General features: G+C 37.8%; 1 protein-coding gene across 1 annotated transcript in view; it reads left to right on the forward strand.

Annotated features, from left to right (window-relative positions):
• FARSB (phenylalanyl-tRNA synthetase subunit beta) overlaps window positions 1–22,127 on the forward strand; it is a 71,814-nt gene that overhangs the window by 5,598 nt on the left and 44,089 nt on the right. Inside the window, exons 2-10 of the mRNA XM_019667826.1 lie at window positions 2,300–2,355; window positions 5,125–5,279; window positions 7,750–7,819; window positions 8,405–8,520; window positions 12,855–13,005; window positions 15,110–15,218; window positions 16,175–16,245; window positions 17,855–17,916; window positions 18,830–18,881. Of these exons, the coding sequence (XP_019523371.1) occupies window positions 2,300–2,355; window positions 5,125–5,279; window positions 7,750–7,819; window positions 8,405–8,520; window positions 12,855–13,005; window positions 15,110–15,218; window positions 16,175–16,245; window positions 17,855–17,916; window positions 18,830–18,881 (842 nt within the window). The remainder of the gene's footprint in view (window positions 1–2,299; window positions 2,356–5,124; window positions 5,280–7,749; window positions 7,820–8,404; window positions 8,521–12,854; window positions 13,006–15,109; window positions 15,219–16,174; window positions 16,246–17,854; window positions 17,917–18,829; window positions 18,882–22,127) is intronic.

Below are 22,127 nucleotides of genomic sequence, written 5' to 3' on the forward strand. Positions count from 1 at the left end.
GGCAGTGTCACTGGCCCTCATATGTGGGATCCGAACCGGGGCCCTCTGGCGTCCCAAGCCAGTTCTTAACCATCGCGCCACTCGGCCGGCCCAGGAATTGTGTTTTGTTTATATTTGCAGCCCTGGCACGTAGTGCAGTGGCTGGCATATAGTAGGTGCTCAATAAATGTTCGTTGAATTGAATTGAAATTCAATGGCAGGATCAGGAATTGTTTCTCATTTTTTAAAATTTTTATTAAATTTATTGGGGTGACATTGGTTAGTAAAATTATATAGGTTTCAAGTGTACAATTCTATAATACATCATTTGTATATTGCATTGTGTGTTGACCACCCAAAGTCAATTCTCCTTCCATCACCATATATTTGCCTCCCTTCACCCTCTTCTACCACTCCACTTCTCCCTTACCCTCTGGTAACCACTAAACTGTTGTCTGTGCCTATGAGTTTTTGTTTATTTGTCTTATTTGTTTGTTGCTTTCAGTTTTAAATCCCACATATGCATGAAATCATATGGTTCTCGAGTTTTTCTGTCTGACTTATAACATTTTGCCTAGCTTGATAATCTCAAGATCCATCCATGTTGTTGCAAATGAATTTCTTCTTATGGGAATCAGGAACCTTAAGACCAGCTTTTCACTAGAATATATTGGTAATGACGGTTTGTGTCCAGTTTTTGGTAATGAGAACCCTGAAAATATTGTATCAGGTAGCAAAGCGAAGTAAAATATAATTTAAAAATAAAGAAGAGAACTATTAGTTATCGCAGACCTAGTACATTTCATTCAGGGCATTGTGCCAGGCCCATTATCTGCATGAATTCATTTTCCATGCAGTTGTGTGCTATAAATAAGGGGCTGTAAACTGCTACTTTATGAATGAGGCATTTTGATCCACTTTATGGGTGAGGCATAGGAATTAGAAAGTTTACATACGGCGCCAAGCTCTCAGAACTAGTAAGTAGGATGGTCAGAATTCATTCTGATTGCCCTGGCTCCGAAGCCAGCTGGCAGGCTGCCTCAGAGAACCTTGAATGATAGGATTTATATGACATTATTCCGTTGTGTTGGAGCTGTGATTTGGAGCCTACTTTACATTCGATCCCTACTTCATAGGTTGTTTTTCTTCTAAGTAAATGTAAACTTCCCAGTGCTGGAAAACTAATTCTGTAGTTGATGTTAGATGAGTCAGTCCTTTGATAGTTTTGTGTACGTTTTCTTATTTTTAATTTTTTTGTTCAAGCTTTTTTGTTTTGTTTTTAAATGATGATATCTGATGGCTGATATTCAGTATGCTTGGTGTAAGGCAATTAATAAGAAAATGCAATTTACGAAATGTGATCAAACAATATGGTGAATGTTTAAATAAAATAAAAATTTATTACAGTAAAAGATAAATTGCCATTAACTCCCCTCAAAACATTTCTCTCACAGTTATCCTCTGTTCTTGCCACTTTCTGAAGCAGATCTGGAAGTCCTCTTTTGTGAGTGTCTTTAGTTGCGTTGTCGTGACTGCTTCAATGTCCTGAATCATTTTGACTTTGGGGAAGAGTCATAAGTCGCACGTTGCCAGATCCAGTGAATAAGGTGGATGAGGACACACCGTAATGTTTTTTACTTGACAGAAATTGCCATATACCAGAAGTGATGTGTGACACAGAGCATTGTCATGATGGAGGATGATTTACGGCACACTTTAAAACACACCTTCTCTCAACCGTAACTCACACCCTACTGACTGCACCAAACAAGTTGAAACTTGTCACACACTGTTACTAAGACTTGACGTGCCACTTCCCATGTTGAAGATCCCTGCCTTTCCTTTGGATGGAACTCAGCAGCTGCATTGACTGTATTTGTTGATCACAATGGAAAGGCTCCATGTCACACATTGCTCTGGTATATGGCAATTTCTGTCAAATAAAAACATTACGGTGTGTCCTCATCCACCTTATTCACTGGATCTGGCACCGTGCGACTTCTGGCTCTTCCCCAAAGTCAAAAAGACCATGAAAGGTAAACGTTTTGAATTGATTCAAGACATTAAGGCAGCCACGACAGTTCAACTAAAGACACTCACGAAAGAGGACTTTCCAGAACTGCTTCAGAAAGTGGCAAGAACGATGGGATAAGTGTGTTTGAAGTGAGGGGAAGTATTTTGAGGGGAATTAATGGCAATGTATCTTTTGCTGTAATAATTTTTTTAATTTAAACATTTCCTGTATTTCTTGATCACACCTCATATATACTAATTTCATTTGCGCTGATCAGATTAAAATTAGCAATCTTTTTTTTTCTAGCCAACGAAGAATTTGATGAACTGTGTTTTGAATTTGGCCTGGAACTTGATGAAATCGTATGTATCATATATTTATTTTTCAAATATTCTGTACATAAGCACATTTTTCAGAGGTTTACTGTAGCTTATCTTTGTTACCTTATGGCTAGATAAGACGAAACACTTCTGGGCCATGGTGATGTCAGTATTCTCTGTGGTAAGGGGCTAATCTCTGTTTCTGAGAGTGTCTCTTGCTTTGCTGAAAACCTAAAAAGGTGTGCATGCCTTATACTGTATGCGGTCACTTCAAGTTATCAGGCTAGTGCTGTGGAGATGGGTGGACCATCTCAGGTAACTTGAGAATCAAAGGGAGCTTCCTGCAGTGAGGTGCCTCATTATAGGTTAACCATGTGGAAAGGGCCTCAGAAGCAGAGGAAGTGCTGCTTTAGCCAGAGTTGCAGCCTCCTTGGCCTCTGGCTCCTCCTCCTTCACTTCCTGTGTCCCCACCCCCACCTTCCTCCATGCTTATTTAACCAGCGTTAATTCATTCCTAATTCATGACTGTGTATGTTGATCTTGTAAAATGATTTCCAGTTTTCGAAGAATTGCTTATAAAAATGATTATGGAGCATTTTCCTAGTCTTTTGATTGTATAATGATTAAAATATTTTTAAAAAGGCTTTATTTGCAAAATGTATTAACTAATAATGATTATTAAAGACACTGTACTTAAAACTAAAAAGATAATTTAATATTTCTCTGGTAATTAATGTTTTTTTTTCTTAAGCCTTTTGTCTTCTTGATCTAGTCAGTGTTTTATAACACTATAAGGTTAAAAATCTTGAGGCTGACAAAAAATGTACATTGTCTTGTTTCTCCTGCCTTACTGATATTACGGGAAATTTTTAAAAATATTAATGAGAATCTGTATGCCTGACAAGTTGACTGAGATTTCTGCAGTTTATATTAAGTTGCTATGAATAGTTTTGTTAGACCTGAAAATTATGTTTGAGGCAGTGTGATAGCTAAGAATATTATACTGGATATCAGAAAATTTGAATACTACTTGGAGCTCCCACATTCACTAGCTTGGACAATTACTTGCCTCTCTGGGTCTCCTTTTCATCTGTGAAATTGGAGGCTTGGATGATATGATCCCTACAGATCCCTTCCGCTCTGAAATTTCTGTGATCTTTGAGTTCCATAAGATTTTTGTTAGCACTGACAAACCCTTTCCTCACATAAGGTCATTGCAGTTGAGATGCTAAAAAGGAAAGATTGAAGCAGCAGTGTCTTTTTTTGCAAAGGAATTAGGCCACTTTCTATTCTGATGCCTTCATTTCTCTGGTTACCACATTTCCCCCCCTTCTTTCTATGGTTCCCTCCTGAAATCCAACATCCCCTGTGAGGTGACTCCTCTTTCTTCACTAAAAACCAGCCTTTCATTTTATTGACCCCTTTGACTGAACTCTATTGAAATTCTAATTCTTCCTCCTTCCCCTTCCTCCTCCTCTTCCTCCTCTTTCTCTTTTTCTTTCACTTTTTTCAACTTAGTAATGTAAAACGTGTGCCTCCTAAGTTTGCGATGCCCAGTGTAGGGGGTTGCCTGGAGCCCCGCACAGCCTGGCACAGTCCCAGGATCGTATGGACCTCCCTGGTTCCTCACGGGTGACGGGCGCGTAGTGAAGTGTGACTTAACCTCCAGCTCACTGACCGAAAGTGAATTCCTCTGCGTGCTGTGCGAGTGTGGATGATAATTCTTTTGGGGGCAGTAATTTGAATTGCTCATATTGTGGCCCTGGGAAGGCATCATGTAAAACAAAAATCATGACATATTTTGATAGGACGGTCATAGAAATACTGGGCGCTCTGCTGAAGTGGGGTTTCCAGATCATTAGTGGGTAATATTAATCATTGGAATATAACTTAAGGATTTTGATTAAAAAAAAATTTAAATGTATGTGTAGTTCCCTGCTGTGGGAAACACAGGGAACAGAACTTCTTGTCAGCGGCTATCTTTAAGAAAATCTGTTACCATTCTCTGCTATAATGTGGTGACAGATATTCTAAGTTTTTGGCCACTGCACTGAAATTATTCTAGTGGTATTTCTTCTCCCTCTCGGTTGCCCTCCTTCTTGTGGTCTTACCCCTTTACTGTCACTAGATTGCTTCCCACTGTAGTTACAGTCCCTTCTAATTTACACCACAGCTGATGATCTCTTCCAGTGCTTTTGTTTTTATATGATTATTCTCATTCTCATGTTGCTTCCAGGCTTGGGTACCCACAGGATTTAGGTTTTAGGGTTACTACCTTATAAGAAATTTAATTTTTTATTTGATGAATCATCTTTACTTTGCCTCGGTGACACTTCTTCTGTTTTTATTGTTGTTACCGTACGTTCTTGGTGGTGTTTTCATTTTATTTTAGATCTGGGCAAACATACTTAAAGGGCCAGACAGTAAACTATGTAAGCTGTATAGCCTATCACAACTCAGCTGTTGCAGTGTGGAAGTAACCATAGGTAATAGGTAAACCAATGGGCCTGGCCATGTTCCAATAAAACTTTATTTACAAAAACAGATGGCAGGCATGATTTGGCCATGGGCCATCATTTGCTGACCCTTGCTTTAGATGGATTTGTGGTGTTCTGGAATGACTGAGGATGCTGGATGTCTGAACTCAGTAAAAGTCATTTTTATGTTATTTGTGTTGCAGACATAATAAACCCATGTTTTATTGCAAAAAAAGAACATGTATAATGTAGTTATTGCTTTATAGGGCTGAATACTTTTTCAAAAGAACTTAGATTTACTTAGTTTTATTTTATTTTTGTGTGCTTGTTTTAGACTTCTGAAAAGGAAATTATAAGTAAGGAACAAGGTAATGAAAAAGCAGAGGGGGCATCTGATATTGTCCTTTACAAAATCGATGTCCCCGCCAATAGATACGATCTCCTGTGCCTGGAAGGATTGGTTCGAGGACTTCAAGTCTTTAAAGAAAGGTAAGGGGATATATTCATTAAATAATTTGCCAAATTGGATTCCTTTTCTTTTCCTGTCATTATCAGCAACTGTTTAAGTTTCTAGGAAAAATATTGTTGGACAGGTACACAGTGCTAGGTCTTCATAGAGGGACGATTGGAGGGTGAGGGTCATGTAGATTGTGGCCATTTAGCACTTTGTCTAAATATTGAGTCATAGCCTTTCGTTTTGGAAGCGTATTTTAAAACCGGGTGGTCAGTGATTCTATGACTTAAAAAAATTCTTTAGTGGGTTCATGTGAGTTCCCTCAGCAATCCAATTGGAGTAGATGGTTCACTGGATTTGTTATAAAGGTTGGGAGTAAAAGTGGAGGTGACAGAACTTTATATGCTGTTTCCTTAAGGATTCTAAGGAAGCTTGTGTGGAGCTTCTTATGATGGTTCTGTGATCTTGGGCAAGTTAATTGGCCTCTCTAGTTTCAATCTCTTCATTTATTATGAAGATTTTAAAGTCTGCTACCAACCCTTCATGTAATAAATATAGAAAATAATATATTAAAGTGAATAAGAGGTGAAACATTAACACCTATCAAAAATAATTATTTTGGGGGCCAGCCGAGTGGCTCAGTTGGTAAGAGCATGAGCTCTGAACAGCGGGGCTGCCGGTTCTATTCCCACATGCGCCAGTAAGCTGCACCCTCTACAGCTAAGATGGTGAACAATAGCTCGACCTGGAGCTGGGCTGCCGTGAGTGGCCGGCAACGGCGTAGACTGCAGTGGGCTGCTATGAGCTACCGTGAGTGACTGGCAGCCAGCGAGAGCTGCCGTGAGTGGCTGTCCAATGGCCAGTGACCGATCTGCCTCACCCAGGAAGAGCGTAATGATAGTACCAACATGTGACGTGGCCAGTGACGTGACGTCCTCCACAACTAGACTGAAGAACAAAAGAACAACTTGGCTGTTCCCCTTTCCAATTCCCCAGCGCTGTTCCCCTTCCCCAATTCCCCAATTGGTTCTGATTACTTTTACATTATCTGGTCCGTTGTGAAAGAATAAGAGCCTCTAGCTGATGGACTAGATTCTGAAACTATGATGAGTGATGGGTGTTGGTGAAAGAATGGTAATTGAGCATTTGGTTAAGGTGGTTAAAATTTGGGATTTACCAAGTTAGTTCCTTGCATGATAATCTGGTGTTTATTTTAGGCTCAGGGACATTCCCTTAGAGTGTGTTTCCCAAACCTACCTGATTAGAATTTCAGTTCTTAACAGGCACTTCATGTAATTTTTATGATCAGATAATTAGGAAAGTGACTTAAAACCTTGGCTACTCAAAGTGTGGTCCATGGACCAGCATGCTTTGCATCACTTGGGAGCTCGTTGGAACTGCAGAATCTCATCCTCTACCCGAGACCTAATGAGTCGGAACCTGTGGTTTAACAAGTTCCCCAGTTGGTTATAAGCACTGACTTAAAACAGTAGTCTAGTTTCTCCTGATAAGAATTATCTGGATGCCTTGAAAATGTACCATTTCCCTGGCCTTTCCCTTGAATATCCTGATTCAGTAGGTCTAGATCTGTATTTGTAATAAGCCCTATTTTTCTTAGGCGTTCAAAATCTCATGCTTGGAATAAACTTAAAGGTTTATTAAAGGTTGTTTAATCCAGCCCCTCAGCTGATGTTTAAATGCCCCTCCTACAGTTGCTTGGTTAGTTGTTTTCTGGCCTCTAGTGATAGTATACTCGTTACCTGAGCCATCCTGTGCTATTTTGGGGCAACTTTATTTATTTATTATTTATTATTTATTTATTTTTAATTGGGGAATTGGTGGAGGGGAACAATGTTGGGGAACTGGGGAGGGGGCTAGCCAAGTTGTTGTTCTTCAGTCTTATTTGTGGAGGGCGCCAGTCACCATCTGGCTGCCCGTCAGCAGCTCGTGGCCTCTAAGCTCAAGGTGCTGTGTTCAATCTTAGTTGCCGGTGGCATAGCCACTATCCCATACGGGAGTTGAACCGGCAGCCTTGTTGTTAAAAGTGCATGCTCTATCCACTGAGCCATCCGGGCGGCAGCTCAGCTCAAAGTGCCGAGTTCAGTCTTAGTTGCGGGCGGGCATAGCCCACCATCAAACAGGCAACCTTGTTATTAGGAACACGTGCTCTCACCAGCTGAGCCATCCTGCCACTTGTTGGCAGCTCAGAGGCAGCTCAGCTCAGGCGCAGCGTTATGACCCATGTGGGAATTGAACTGTCTGCCTGTTGCTCAGAGCTTGCACTCTTAATCTAACTCTTAACCAACTGAGCCATTCGGCCGTCCCTGGGGCAACTTTAAAAGTTAGAAAGTTAGTTTTTTTTTTAAATACTGAGTTCAAATTTGATTTGCTGTAACTTTAACCAATTGTTCATTTTGTTTGCTTTTCCTTGCACAGAAGAAAATATAATTAATTTAGCAAATGTTTTGGTTAGTAATCAGCAAGTTTGCTTTAATATTATTTCAGGATAAAGCCTCCAGTGTTTAAACGGGTAATGCCTAATGGAGAAATACAGAAATTGATCATCACAGAAGAGGTAATAAGGACAAAATTTTATTTTCCTTTTGAAAACAAACCTCTTTTGTGTATATGTCTACAAGGAGGAAACAGAACAAAGCTGACCCTTCTGTAATTATAATTTCTTCGATCATTTGTTAAAATGGATGTGTATTTAACCTCTAAAAACAAATTGTCAACTTGTTTTTACCAAGAAATAAAAAGGGAGCAAAGCAACTGTTTTCCATGAGTCATTTTGGAAAATAACATCCAAATGTTTATTTAAAATACATTAAATTGTGGTATAGTAATAAAATTAAAAAGCAAAACTATGCGGGGAGGTTATTTTGGTTAAAAAATATCAACTATAAGCAAACTACTTAAAGTAAAGATTAATTTTTTTTCAGTTATTTCATAAATTTTCAGAATTCTTATTGAAACGTAAATCCCATGAGGACAGTGACTTTGTCTCTTGTCACTGTTGCTTGTTGATTGAATGAATGAATGCATACTTGTTAGGATCAGAATGTGTGACAATGTCAAGGGTGCAGCCTACTTTCTATTATAAGATATTACAAAGAAGAGCCTTAATATTTACCATCTCTAACGATATGATGACTTTCAGACAGCTAAAATACGCCCTTACGCTGTAGCAGCAGTTCTCCGAAACATAAAGTTTACTCAAGAGCGATATGACAGCTTCATTGACCTTCAAGAGAAATTACATCAGAACATTTGCAGGTTTGTGGGTTGCATCTGCTTTTCTCCTTGCCTTCCCTCCTCCCCCTTCCCCCCACCCCTTCCTTCTCTCTCTCTGTCTCTCTCCCCCTCCCTCCCTCCCTCTCTCTCTCTCCCTCCCTCTCTCCCCCTCTCCCCTTCTCCTTTCCCTCCCAATTCCCTGCTTTCTGCCTTTTTTTCATATGCAGATTTTTTTCAAAGCATCTCTAAAATAATAATATGTCAGACCCAAGAGTTTAAGTTTGCTTTACCAGACAGCACTTTGTTACTGCTTATAAACAGTGTGTGCATGGAGGAATAAGATATATTTTAATTACTATATAGAGAAGAAATATCTAGTCCTAGAGATTTTCTGGGTTTTATTTGTTTGGTTTTTTTATTCAAATCAGTAGTGGATTATACTACTTAAATATTAAACCATGGTAATTTGAAATGATCTGTCATTTTAAAATGGAACTTTTCTTGGCTTTAACTGAGTTTTTGACTAAGTATAATTATAAATTGACAGATAAAACTTGAGACTTCTAAATGACTGAATTTTATTATTGTATCTATGACATTACTATGTACATCATGCTGTACCAAGTCTTTTTAGTGCGGTGATCTTCAAACCTAAATAATTCGTGAACTCCTGAAGATCAAGGAAGGTAACAGTAGGATTCCTTGAACTAATTTTAATGTTTCAAAAATCCTGTTTACTGATGATAAGAAACATCAGGCTTTAGCTAACGTATCAAGTATTTATGTGTTGGTCCTGAAATATATCAGCATGTTATCTCATTCTGATCAAAAGTTATGATTAATAGTTATATATGTGTGTGTCTTGAATAAAAATAGAAAAAGGAATTTTTATTTTTTAATAATTGCATTTTGGTAACCATGGAGACTGGAAGAGTATAAGTGATGGGCTAGGGACAGGGTAAAGGGGTACCCTGGATGTTTTCTCCTGGGGTGAAAAACATTTGAAAATAAAAATCACACCTGCAGTTAAGCTCACCGAAGTATTTTTCCTGAAACATCTTTGTTTATGTGGTAGAAGAAACTTTTTTCTTCAGATTCCAATTAACATTTCATACAGTCTATTTGTTAGCTTGCTAATATGCCATTATTAAGCAAAACAATAAGAATTTAAATATAATTTCAAAATAAACAACAAGTTATAAGATTTCTGACAAGGATAGGTATAGCTAGTAAATGGTTGAGCCAGGTTATCTGTTCCAGACATACTTTCTTTGAAGAATCTACTTTTATCTAAATCAGAAGGCATTTCCTGACTTAATTCAACTTTAAGCTCTGTTTTATTTGCCGTATTTGGAAATCGTGAGCTTTTACAAAGGGGAGGGATAAATTACATCCTTAATGTAATTAAGGTGTGCCAGAGTCCCTATCCGTCAGTAAATCCTGATTAACCTCTTGAGTGAGCTTTGGAAATTTGTGTTTTTCAAGGAATATATTCATTGTAGTCTGAATTACAAATGTATTGGTGTCAAGTTGTTTGTAATATTCTTTTATTATCCTTTTAATATCTGTAGTATCTGTAGTGATAGCATCTTTTTCATTCTGTGTCTCTTTTCCCTTGATCAGTGTGGCTAAAGTTTATCAGTCTCAAAGAGTCAGCTTTTGGTTTCATTGACTTTTCTCTGCTTTCTTTTCCCCTGTTTTTGTTTTTCATTGATTAAACAGTGATCTGTGTGGGGCTAATTAGTTGGTACTACTGAGGCAAGACCTTTCTGCCTCCTTTACCCATTCCACACGAGAAGTGAGGTTTTCTGTTTGTATGAAGCACTCTTCCCCCGAGTTACCTTGGATGGTTCTTCCCTGTGGCCTGGGGTCGTTTCTTCACATGCATGAGCTGATCAACACTCCGCTGACTGCTTCAGGACCTCCAGAGCTCGCTTTCTCGGTAGCTCTCTCCTCTCCAATACTCTGTCTGTTGAACTCTGGCTCTTGGTCTCCGTAGACTCTCAGCTATGTCTCTTCAAGCCGAGGAGTCCTCTGGGCTCCAGCTGGGTCCCCCTTTCCTGCCCTGCAGCTTGGAAACCCCTCCAGGCAATAAGCTGGGTAAATTGTGGGGCTCACTTCAGTTGTTTCCTGTGTCTCAGGAGTGGCTGCCTTTCATTTCCTGGTGTCCAGTGCCAGCCATGAAAACTATTGTTTCGTATATTTTACCCCTTTTATGGTTGTTTCAGGCAAGAGAGTAAATCCAGTCTCCGTTATTCCATTTTGACTAGAAGTGTCCAGTGAGCTTTTTGCTTTAGTTATTTTGTTTCATCTCTAGGATCCCATTTGGTTCCTTTTTAAAACTTTCTCTTTCTGCTGATGGTTCCTCGTCTCTTCACTGTGTCTGTATTTCCCCCATCATTCTTGAACATTTTTTGTATTAGCAGCTTTGAATGTGGTGATTTGAAAATCTGGGTCACCTTAGTATTGATTTTTGTGGAAAGGTTTTATTTGGAATGAGTCACATCTCCCTGTTTCTTCTCACGTCCACTGCCTTTTGATTGCATGTAGAATACGATGTTATGGAACATGCTCTGGATTTTGTTCTGTTCTCTGAGGAGTGGTTTTGTTCTTGCAGGCAAAGACTCCTGAATATTTAGCTAGATTCAGACTCGAAACACCTGGCTAGACGAGACCTCTGCAGTTGGCAGCACCTGAATTTTCTGCGAGTCTTTTCAGCTTTCACCTGCTACTTTTTCACAGCAATACTTTAAAATTTTTTCCAGTGTGATACGTGAAATCTTGATTTCTAACTATTTTTGGTTTTCATAGCTATATATATTTGGAATAGTAATCCTTTTTCTATACATATGTTGTAAACCTTTTCTGTTAGTGTGTCTTTTGACTTTGGGGATCTTTTGGATATATAAGGTTTTCAATTTGCATATAGTCACTTATCAGTCTTCCTATATGAATTTTATGTTTTGTGTCTAACTTAAGATGGGGTATCCTGTTCCACAGTTTTAAGCATTTCTCTTGTATTTTCTTTGAATAATTTTTATGGTTTCTTTTGTGTATGTGTATATATATTTTTTCAAAATGTAGTTTTATTCTTTTATTTTTCAAAATGTAGTTTTTGATTCATCTGAAATTTATTTTTTTATGATTGGTTTGAAGTTGAAATTTAGTGACATCTTGAGATACTATTTTAGGATTAAGGGACCAGTATCAATATTTAAGAAAGCACAGACTTTCTTACCCACGGATTTGTCAATTGTTAATTTATCTAAACTTATCGAACCATGTATATTTCAACCTGTGGTAGTTCTGGGCTGATTATCTTCTGAAAGCATATAACTCATTGAGTAACGTAACACTTCCTTTCTGCTTGTCAACAATACTATTAAATTCAACCATATTTATTAAAGTTTTAGTCATCGGTCTTAGAGATTGACCAAAATTGGTTTCTTACAAAATTTAAAAACTATTTCATAGTTCATAAAACATGGATTTTAATAAAATCTTTAATTACTAACGCATTTTATTTGTTTGGTATGTCTATGTGGTTATGCATAAATATGTAAATATATGTGCAGATACATCTAAAACCAGTTTTAAGAAATCTTAAGAACACCGTCAAATCTGACCAGGTGTCTCATTTTGAATTGTCTGTTAGAAAGCTTAGAGCCAAATTTGTGACCCTTTGTGATAAGACTTTGGGCCTTTAGATTCTAATTTAGTATTAACATCATTCCTGGCTCTATTTTAGATCTCTACTTCTATTGCTTTCTTTCCTAATTTGTAATTTACTGTAAGTTCCTAAAATTACCTTAAACCCTTTGCAGATAAACTGCAGAACAAATGAAATGAATAGCTTTTGAACATTCCTTACACATTAAACTCTAAATGTAATTCACAGTTCTTAAAATTAAATTTTCTTCATTATTAAGATAATACAGCTATGTGACAGAAAATTTAGGAAAACACAGAAAAGCCAAAAAATAAAGCAATTTGGTATTTTATTTTAATAAAACATTTATGTTTACTTGAAAACACTAAGAGGAAATAAGGTTAAAAGAAGGTAGAGGGAATGTTGCCTTTGAAAATGCCCTAGTAACAGTCTTGGGAAAGAAAGCATAGTGGCAAGGAATTTATTTCAGCTACTGAAATAATGTGTTTTTAGTAGCTTTATTTCCAATTACTTTTAATGGTTCGGAGAATTTGTTCCTTATACTCCTCTAAAGTTGCCATATAGCCACAGGCAATTTTAGGGAAGTGTCTAAAAATAATTTAAAAAAATATATAGTCTTTGTTATCTTTATAATTTCTACTTTAGAATATATAAATCTCTTTTTTCTCTCTTCTCCCTTCTTCTCTCTCCCTCTTTCAACATTTAGGAAAAGAACATTGGTGGCCATTGGTACCCATGACTTGGACACTCTGTCAGGCCCATTTACTTACACTGCGAAGCGACCTTCAGATATCAAATTCAAACCTCTAAATAAGACAAAGGAATATACAGCCTGTGAACTGATGAACATATACAAGGTAATTGTTCTTGTATATCATGCAATAGCCCTGCATAAATCATGAAATTCCTTCAAAGTCAGGCCTTGGAATGTCGAGAGAAATGTAATGAGTATTTAAAAAAAAATTACATAGCAGTGTCTGGGCTCTAACCCAGAGATACCGATTATTTGATCCAGAGGGGTGTCTGGGCATAGTTTTGTTTTATAATTACGTTTTGTCTCTTGTTTTTGTTTAGTTTTTTTTTTTTTTATCCTCTTGCATGATTTTAATGTAGATCATACCACATTGTATTGGGTTGTCGGAAAAGTCATGACATATTTTGTATGTTTTTCAAAGGTCATTTATTTATATAAAAAACAAAGATCAAACAATGATATATTGCCCGTTTTGTTCGATAACCTTTTGCCATCTTTCCATGAGCTTCATAATTTCTCGTTCATAGAAGGACCTGTCTTTATTTGCAAAAAACTGAACAAGGTGCTGATTTACAGCCTCATCTGAATTGAACGTTATACCACGCAAGGAGTTTTGAAGAGAGCGAGATAAGTGGAAGTCTGATAGCACAAGGTCAGGCGAGTATGGTGGGTGTGGCAACACATCCCATCCAAGCTCCAATAATTTCTGACTGGTGATCAAACATGTGTGTGGTCTGGCGTTGTTGCGATGGAACACAACTCCTTTACAATTAACAAGCTCTGGACGTTTCTGGATGATGGATTTGTTCAAACTATCCAATTGCTGACAGTGCACATTTGAGTTGATTGTTTGGTTCCTTGGTAGGAGCTCGAAAAACACAGCACCTTTAAAATCCCACCACACTGAGAGCATCACCTTCCTCTGATGAATGTCTGCTTTTGATGTCATTTGAGGCGAATCATCACGTCAGGACCAAGACCGTTTGCGCACCACGTTGTTGTAAACAATCCACTTCTCATCACCAGTTATCAGTCGCTTCAAAAAAGGATCATTTTCCTCACGTTTAATGAGCATATTGAAGATGTTTATATGCACCGTCAAATAAACTTCTTTGAGTTCATGCGGAACCCAAATATTGAGCTTGCTTACGTATCCCAGCTTCTTCAGGGGGTCGTGAACGCTTGAATGATGGATGTTCAATGTTTCTGCAACTCTCATGTCATGTAACATGGGTTTGACTCAATCAGTGCCTTTATTTTGTCATCAAACTCGGTGGATGTCCTTGACTGAGGAGCGTCGTTGAGATCAAAATCACCAGCACGGAATTTCGTGAACCATCGTTGGCACTGATGTCCTTGTAGAGCATTATAACCATAAACTTTATGCAGCTTTTCACAAGTTTGATGCATGTTCTTCCCTTTATGGAAGTAAAACAGTAAAATATGCCAAAAATGCACAGTTTTGTCTTCCATGTTCAACTTGTAAAATCTCCAAAGCTCAACCAAATCACTCAATTTTTTTTTAGAATGAAGCTAGAACTGTCAGCTGTCAAATGACATAGCAATAACATAGATGTGAATGACTCTAGTACTTCCAAAAATGAACTAGTGCCATCTGTCGCAAACATGCGTCATGATTTTTCCGACAACCCAATAATATTTATATTTGGGTATAATTAGAACTCAGACAAGTATAAGGAACAATAAGATTTAGCTAGGTTTTTCTGTGGGAAGCACTATTACAAGTATCTACCTCCCATTATCATTTTAGAGTCCAGCAGTGAAAATGAATTCAGTGGTCACTTTAAATTGCACATAACAAATAGAAGTAGTGCATATTTTGAAAAAAGCAGCTGTTAACCTTGGTTTGATTTGCCAGTGATCTTTTTCAATTTATCTAAGTAGTTTCGTGATGGCGTGAGTTTTATTTGAGATAATTCAGCCTTACCAGTGCAAATCTATTTTCACTTTTGAAAAACAGCTCAATTTGTTCTCATCTCTCCCTGGTAGAGGATGAGGCTGTATAAGGAAGGACGTTGAGATATTAACTTATATTAGAACATTTTATAAATTTAGAACTTTCTGTAATTTGGGACTGTTTTGTTTTTCTGACTTTCCCCCCTTCTTTTTATACTAGGTAGATATGTAAACTAATTACACTGATAGAAATAAAAAACTAATCTTATTTGACTTAAATTTTTTTTCAGACTGACAACCACCTTAAAAATTATTTACACATCATTGAAAATAAACCTCTGTACCCAATTATCTACGATAGCAATGGTGTCGTCCTTTCAATGCCTCCAATCATCAATGGTAAATTATTTTTTAAGCATCATAGATTTTTTTTGCTTTCTCTTGTTGTTCTTCAGCATTTCTGTAGAATTCTCAATAGACTTGGCTGAATCAAATAATTCTTAACCTGAGAATCTCAGGCCTTTTGTAGATTTTATTGTAATGGTTCTTTTCATTTGTTTATTCAACAACATTTTACCTGGGATTCTTATACAACTTATAAATGTGTAAATATTTACAAGTTTATAAATATTTTCTGATGCCAGTCTCTGGATTCTGTTATATTTCTCCAAAGGATGTTGATGTTGTGGTTTTAGCAGGTAATTCACTTGGGTAAACTCACAGTCAAATTCTGTTTGGTCTGTTGTTTTTTTAAACCAAAGTTTTTAAGCCGAATTTTACCCTCTTCACTTCTTTCTGAAGGCTTTTTTGATGAGGCAACTTGGAGTATTTATAAAATTTAATGACATCGAACCCATAGATATTTGCTTTTCTGGAGGTGAGAAGGGGGGTTAGTTGATTCACGATGGGAAGGAGAGTCTTTGTCTTCTCAAGATCTTGGGTGCTAGTAGTAACAGTGGTTAGGAACTTGGGCTTCAGAGTTAGCCAGATCCAGACCCAAATCTTAGCCTTGCTGCTTCTACCTTGTAATCATGGTCCGTGAACTTCATCTCTGAATCTAGCTGTCCTGCCTACAACTCTGTCATAGGGTTGTGGTGAGGATGAGCTGACACAACCTCTGTTAAGTGCTTGGCACGGCACCTGATAGCTGAATGCACTCAGTAAGGCTCGTTATTTTGTATTTATTCTCCAGCTTGCAGTGGGGCTTAAAATAAAGTTCTCTGTTTCCTTACTTGGAGATGTTAGTTTATATTGTGTTCTAAATTGAAATGTAGTTTCTGTTTTGTAGAGCTATTTAGTGCACTTACATTTCTGAAACTGACTGTTTTGTTGTTCTTGTTTTGTGTTCGTTGTAGGAAATCATACCAAAATAACAGTAAATACTAGAAATGTATTTATTGAATGCACAGGAACTGACTTTACTAAGGTAAATAAAACTTTTTTTGTGCTGTCAGACAGGATAGATTTTTCTTCTGGACTAAGACTATGTGGCCAAACTTTAAAATATGTTTATTTTGAAGGTGGGAACATATTTTAGAAAATTAGAAAATTAGAAAGTTCCTAAAATGTACAGATATTTTGTACTTTGGTTACGGTGCTTTTATTCAACCGACAAATGTTTAATGAGCACCTGTTGTCATTCCAGTGCCGTGAATTTAATAATGAGTTGCATGTTCCTGGACTTCACGGAACCTATAGCTTAGTGGGAGAATTAGCCATATACCTAACTGAAAACAGAGAATGGGATACGTCTTGTAATGCGATCTGTAGCAATTGTTGATCTTAGTTGGCTTAATTTAAATGCTGAATAATTTGGTACCTTTGTGTACTTGGTAAAATCTTTTTCAAAACCAACTGACTATAAAGAAGTTTTATTTAGCAATTTGATAAAGAATTTATGCACACAATATCTAGAATATATAGAATACTAGTTGTTCACTCACTTTCAGCCACAACATAGGTTGGATTGGATTGGTATGAAAGTTTTTTTCTATGGCATAGGCGTTGTTTACGCAAGTTGAGTAAGGCGTAGAGCGAGGTGGCAGTTAAGCAATTTAAGAAAGGTAACCGTGAATGGCGGGAGAAAGCTGGAGTGGAGGAGGAGAACAGATAAATGGCATTCACGCACATCTCACAGAATTGGAGGCCACTGTAAGGTAGTTCACTATAACTTTATGTACCATATTTGCCTTGAAAAATATTGTCAGAGTAGTGTTCCTATTAAAAAACTTTTTTTAAAATTCATACATTAGCAGACCTTCCTTCTTGAAGCTTGTGTATTAAGAGTGAAGTATATATACAAGCAAAGTATATATCCCAATAAGGCTACTGTGTTTTTTCTAAGTGTTTTTTTTTTTTTTTCAATTAAAAATTTTTTAAAATCTCTGTGGCCTTCACTATGTTTCAGGCATTGCTCTCTGTGATACACACACACACACACACACACACACACACACACACACACATTTATCCTCATAAAAACCAAAGGAAGTAGGAACTTCTATGATCTCCAGTTAGCTAATGAAGAAGCTAAGGTACAAAGACAGTAAGTCACTTGCACAGAGTCAGACTGCTGGTAAGTGGTTGAGCCATGAGTTAGGCATCTGGCTGCAGAGACTTAGGAGATTGATAACGTGTATCCCGTACTTGGCCATATGTCTCTCTTGAAACTTGGTGAACCCAAGGGAGAGGGCTGGGCAAGCAAATGACTTGTCTCGGTCATGGATTGTAACTCTCGGGGAACCAAATAAATGCAGAACACCTGAAGATAAGGACAGGCCTACTTTAGCTCATAAGTGTTATTCCAGTCGCTTTTCTATTGGGTTGTCAGAAAAGTCATGATGTAATTTTTCTATGTTTTTCGTTACAAAAATGCATCATGACTTTTCCGACAACCCAATAGAATGTGTATAGCAAGGCCCATTTTTAGATGTTTGGGGACTAAATTATATTAAATATTAATTCACTTCCATCTGAGGAAAGAGAGAATGTGTTATTTATAGATTAGCATTAACATTTATCTTTTTCCTTTGTAGGCAAAAATAGTTCTCGATATTATTGTCGCCATGTTCAGTGAATATTGTGAGAATCAATTTACGTAAGTTCATTTGGTGCCTGTTTCAATGGCCTCTTGTTCGGAAGGCAAAGCCAAGGCCTTGTGCTAAATATAAAGATGAAAAGTATGTTCCTGTAACTAGAACATACAGTCTCTATGGGGAGCTAAGACGTGTGTGAATAATGTATAAAATAAAAAGTGATAAGTACTTTTAAAAGTTTCAGTGACGTTCTGGCTCTTTGTAAGGGAAATTACTGCTAGCTGAGGCAAACTGGGCAGGCCTTACAGAGGCAGTGAAATCTAAGCTGTGTTTAAGGGTCAGCGACTCTGAGAATGTAAACATGGAGGAACAGCCCAGCAAAGGCCGGGAAGCAGATACAAGAGCAAAGCATACATCCCACATATATGTCTATCAGTAAGATTGCTGTAATTTTTCCAAAGCTTATTTTTTCATTACAAAAAATTTATTTAGCAGATCCATATGCCCTTACACAGCATCATAGTTTATTCTAGAGTATTAATTATAATTCAAAATAAATGTATGACTGTAGAAAGCAGGACTGAAATTTTATGGGCAGTATCAGTTGCTTTTTTTCTTTATTATTGATTTGCATTTTAGTGGTTGTGTCAGTCAGCTTTCGTTATGTAGCACACACCGTGGTAAAGCCTGGACTGTGTGTGTTACTGTTGGCAAGGAGTCCATGCAGGATGCGCGATGTGCAGTATTGGGAAATAAACGTATCAGGTGGGCACGACCTGAACAGACATGGAGCCGTAGGAGATAGAATAGTAGAGTAGTGTTGTATTTAGGAGGATGAATCCAAACAGCAGTGTTGGAATGTGAATAGTTTAAATGTACTGAGGTTACAGTTGTAGACCGAGTGAAAGATTTGATAGCATACATAGTTCTAGATTTATGAACCCTTTTTTTCTTAAGTATTTTATTTTTTTTCAGGGTTGAAGCTGCTGAGGTCGTTTTTCCTAATGGAAAATCATATACCTTTCCAGTAAGTATTTAAGAAGTGACTTGATAATGATGATATAATAATAATGGCTATAGAGTGCTCATGGTCTATCTGTCCATCTATCCACCCACATGCCAGGCACTATATGTGCATTATATGGATTGACTCCTCACATTAACCCTATGAGGGTGGCTGCTATTATTATGCTCTTTACTAGATGGAGATACGGAGACCTTGAGATGTTATATAGCTTGCTGGTTACTATTAAATGATGGAGCTAGGATTTAAGCCCAGACAGTCCGACTTCAGTTCCCAACACGCTACATTATACCACAGCATTCATTATATGGCCATAATTTCTGAGATCTATTCTCTTATTAACTAGTTAACTGGGTAATTTATAGTCTTACCCCTTTAAGATTACTCAGCCATCTACCTAATTAGTCTGTTCACACTTGAATTAACAGTTGCTGAAGGCCATCACTGTAACTAATAAATAATTCCAAATGTGTTAACAGCACAATTATTGTGAAGATATAGGATCTTGGTAAAAAAAATCTAAACCAGCATTATTCTTAATTGTCTAGGCTCTTTTCCCCAAGATGGCTTTATAAATATAAATATGGCCATTATAATACTTGTCAGTTTCCTACTCATTTTGTTGTGGTTCTGATTCAGTGAGGCCATTCCCAGAGCTCTCTTTCTGGATTTTTCACTATTCTTCTGTTATTTATGAGGTGAACAGAGCCTATAATAGTTTCTACTATTTAAATAGCTTTTAAAGTAGATAAAACCTATCAAGATCAAAACCTTCCGTTTCCTGATAACAGCATTTAGCGTTCTATTTTATTCTAGAGTATTAACTATAATTCAAAATAAATGTATAACTGTAGAAAGCGTGACAAATTATGGGCAGCATCATTTTTTTAAAAAAATTGATTTTAGTGGCTGTTACCAGCTTTTGTTACGTAACAAACTATCCCAAGAGTTAATGACTTTAAATAACAATGTGTTCATCCCCTGATACTGTTGGTTAGCTGGGTAGTGCTTCTGGTCTGGGCCGACTTGGCTAACCTCTGCTGGGCTTGCTTCTGTGGAGTCAGGCGGTTGGCGGGCTAGCAGCTGGATTCCTGGGATGGCCTCGCTTGCTTGTCTGCTTCCTGGCTGTGGGGTCAACAGGTCAGGTGTCTCTCATCATCCAAGGGGCTAGCTTGGTCTTCAGTACTTGATGATGGTTGCAGGATTCCCAGCAGCAAGAGAGGATATCCAGTGCTTTTAAGCAAATATCTTGTTGGTCAAAGACAGTAATTTTGCTAGATTAAGAGGAGGTAGAAGTAGACTCCAAGGCCATGGATACCGAGACGGGAAGAATTTGGCCATTTATACAGTTTACAATAGTAATTACCATATGGATTAGCCAGAGATGATTTTGTAGTCTGTTTTAAAATAATTCTGATTTGGAAAGTATGTTTTTCTTTTTAATATGAAGAATTGTTAAGTGTTAGTAAAAGTGAAATATGTACTTTTGGGAAGAAAAAGAAATATATCTTAAAATTTGGTTCACTTTTCTCTTCGCGTAGATAATCCTTGAAATCATTTCTTTGAAGTCATTTATAAAAAACTTTAATAAATTTGAAATGGGCTTTCTGAAAAGGAGTACTACCCCAGTGTGTCATCATTTTTTAATTTATTTCTTTCTAAACTTAGCCTAGAACAACTCTTCTCAGATTGTCCTCACAGAAAAGAGTGATCCTCTAGGGAAAACTTGATTCTTTTTCACATGAAATATTTTTTTCAAACACTTTGTAAGTTCTTTCCTAGTCTTCTGTTATTTCATATAAAAGAATAGTTTGGAATAAGACAACTAGTGGGAAAAAATGTGGTAGGTAGTCAGAGACTAATGGTTAATGGTGTGAGCTTTGAAATTAAGCTCCCTCAACTTGTTTATTCACTCATTGTTTGTTACTTCATGCAGGCATGCTTATATTCATTAACTATATACAACAAGTGCTTGTTATCTAAAAAGCATTTTTTCCAGGCACTGGGAATATAGCAGCACTAGGGTTAAGCAGCTTACCATTGTGATCTGGGACTAGTTATTAACCTGAAACTCAGGTTCCTTACCCGTAAAATGAGAATACGATTGGTATCTGCTCTGAGGGTTAATATTATCTTAAAAGAGCGGCTTGTACTGTTGAGCTCATACTAGCTATTCAGTAAAGGTTTGTTACTACTATTGCAAACATTAGCATCCAGTCTAGTGCTTCTCAAACTCCAGTGTACATTCAGTTTTCCTGGGGATCCTGGTAACATTCATATTTGGGCTCAGTGGGTCTGGTGTAACTACCACTAGCTCTAAAGGCCTGAGAGTCTGTGTCCCTAACAAGCACTCAGGTGGTGGTGATGCTTCTGCCCAAGAATTACTTTTTTTTTTTTTAAGATTTTTTTTGGGACTTGAGGAAGGGGAACAGCCAAGTTGTTGACCTTCAATCTAAAGGGGCCGAGTGGCTCAGTTGGTTAAAATCTCGCTCAAGATTGCGAGCTCTGAGCAACAGGGTCACCGGTTCGATTCTCAGCCCGAGCTGAGCTGCGGCTGAGCTGCCAACAGGTGGCAGGATGGTTCAGCTAAAAAAAAAAAAATTCAGTTGACCTTCAGTCTTAGTTGTACAGGGCACAGCTAGCTCAGCTTCAAGTCCAGTCACCATCTGGCCACCCGTCGGCAGCTTGCAGCCACTCAGCTCAAGGTGCCGTGTTCAATCTTAGTTGTAGGTGAGCATAGCCCACCATCCCATGTGGGAGTCAAACTGGCAACCTTGTTAGAAGCACATGCTCTCACCAGCTGAGCCATCCTGCCACCTGTTAGAAGCTCAGTGGCAGCTCAGCTGGGGTGCAGCTCACTGGCCCATGTGGGAATCCAACTGGTGACCCTGTTGCTCAGAGCTCCTCTTAACCAACTGAGTAACTCAGCTGACCACTCCCCCACCCTTCCCACCCCCCACCCCCGAGAATTACATTTTGAATAGCAAGGCTCAGGCTCATTGTCCTTACCTGAGCCCAAACAGGCTTGTAAATTTACAGGCTTTTTGCTAGTGACAGTGATACTTTTTTTTTTTTTTAAGATTTTTATTGGAGAATTGGGGGAAGGGGAACAGACAAGTTGCTGTCCTTTTGTTCTTCAGTCTAGTTGTGGAAGACATTGCTTCACTGGCCCAAGTTGGCACCATCATTGCACTTTTCCCCAGGCGAGGAGATCATTCGCTGGCTTCTAGACGGCCGTTCACGGCGGCT

Source organism: Hipposideros armiger, unplaced genomic scaffold, assembly GCF_001890085.2.
Source record: "Hipposideros armiger isolate ML-2016 unplaced genomic scaffold, ASM189008v1 scaffold_507, whole genome shotgun sequence".
Classification (NCBI taxonomy): domain Eukaryota; kingdom Metazoa; phylum Chordata; class Mammalia; order Chiroptera; family Hipposideridae; genus Hipposideros; species Hipposideros armiger.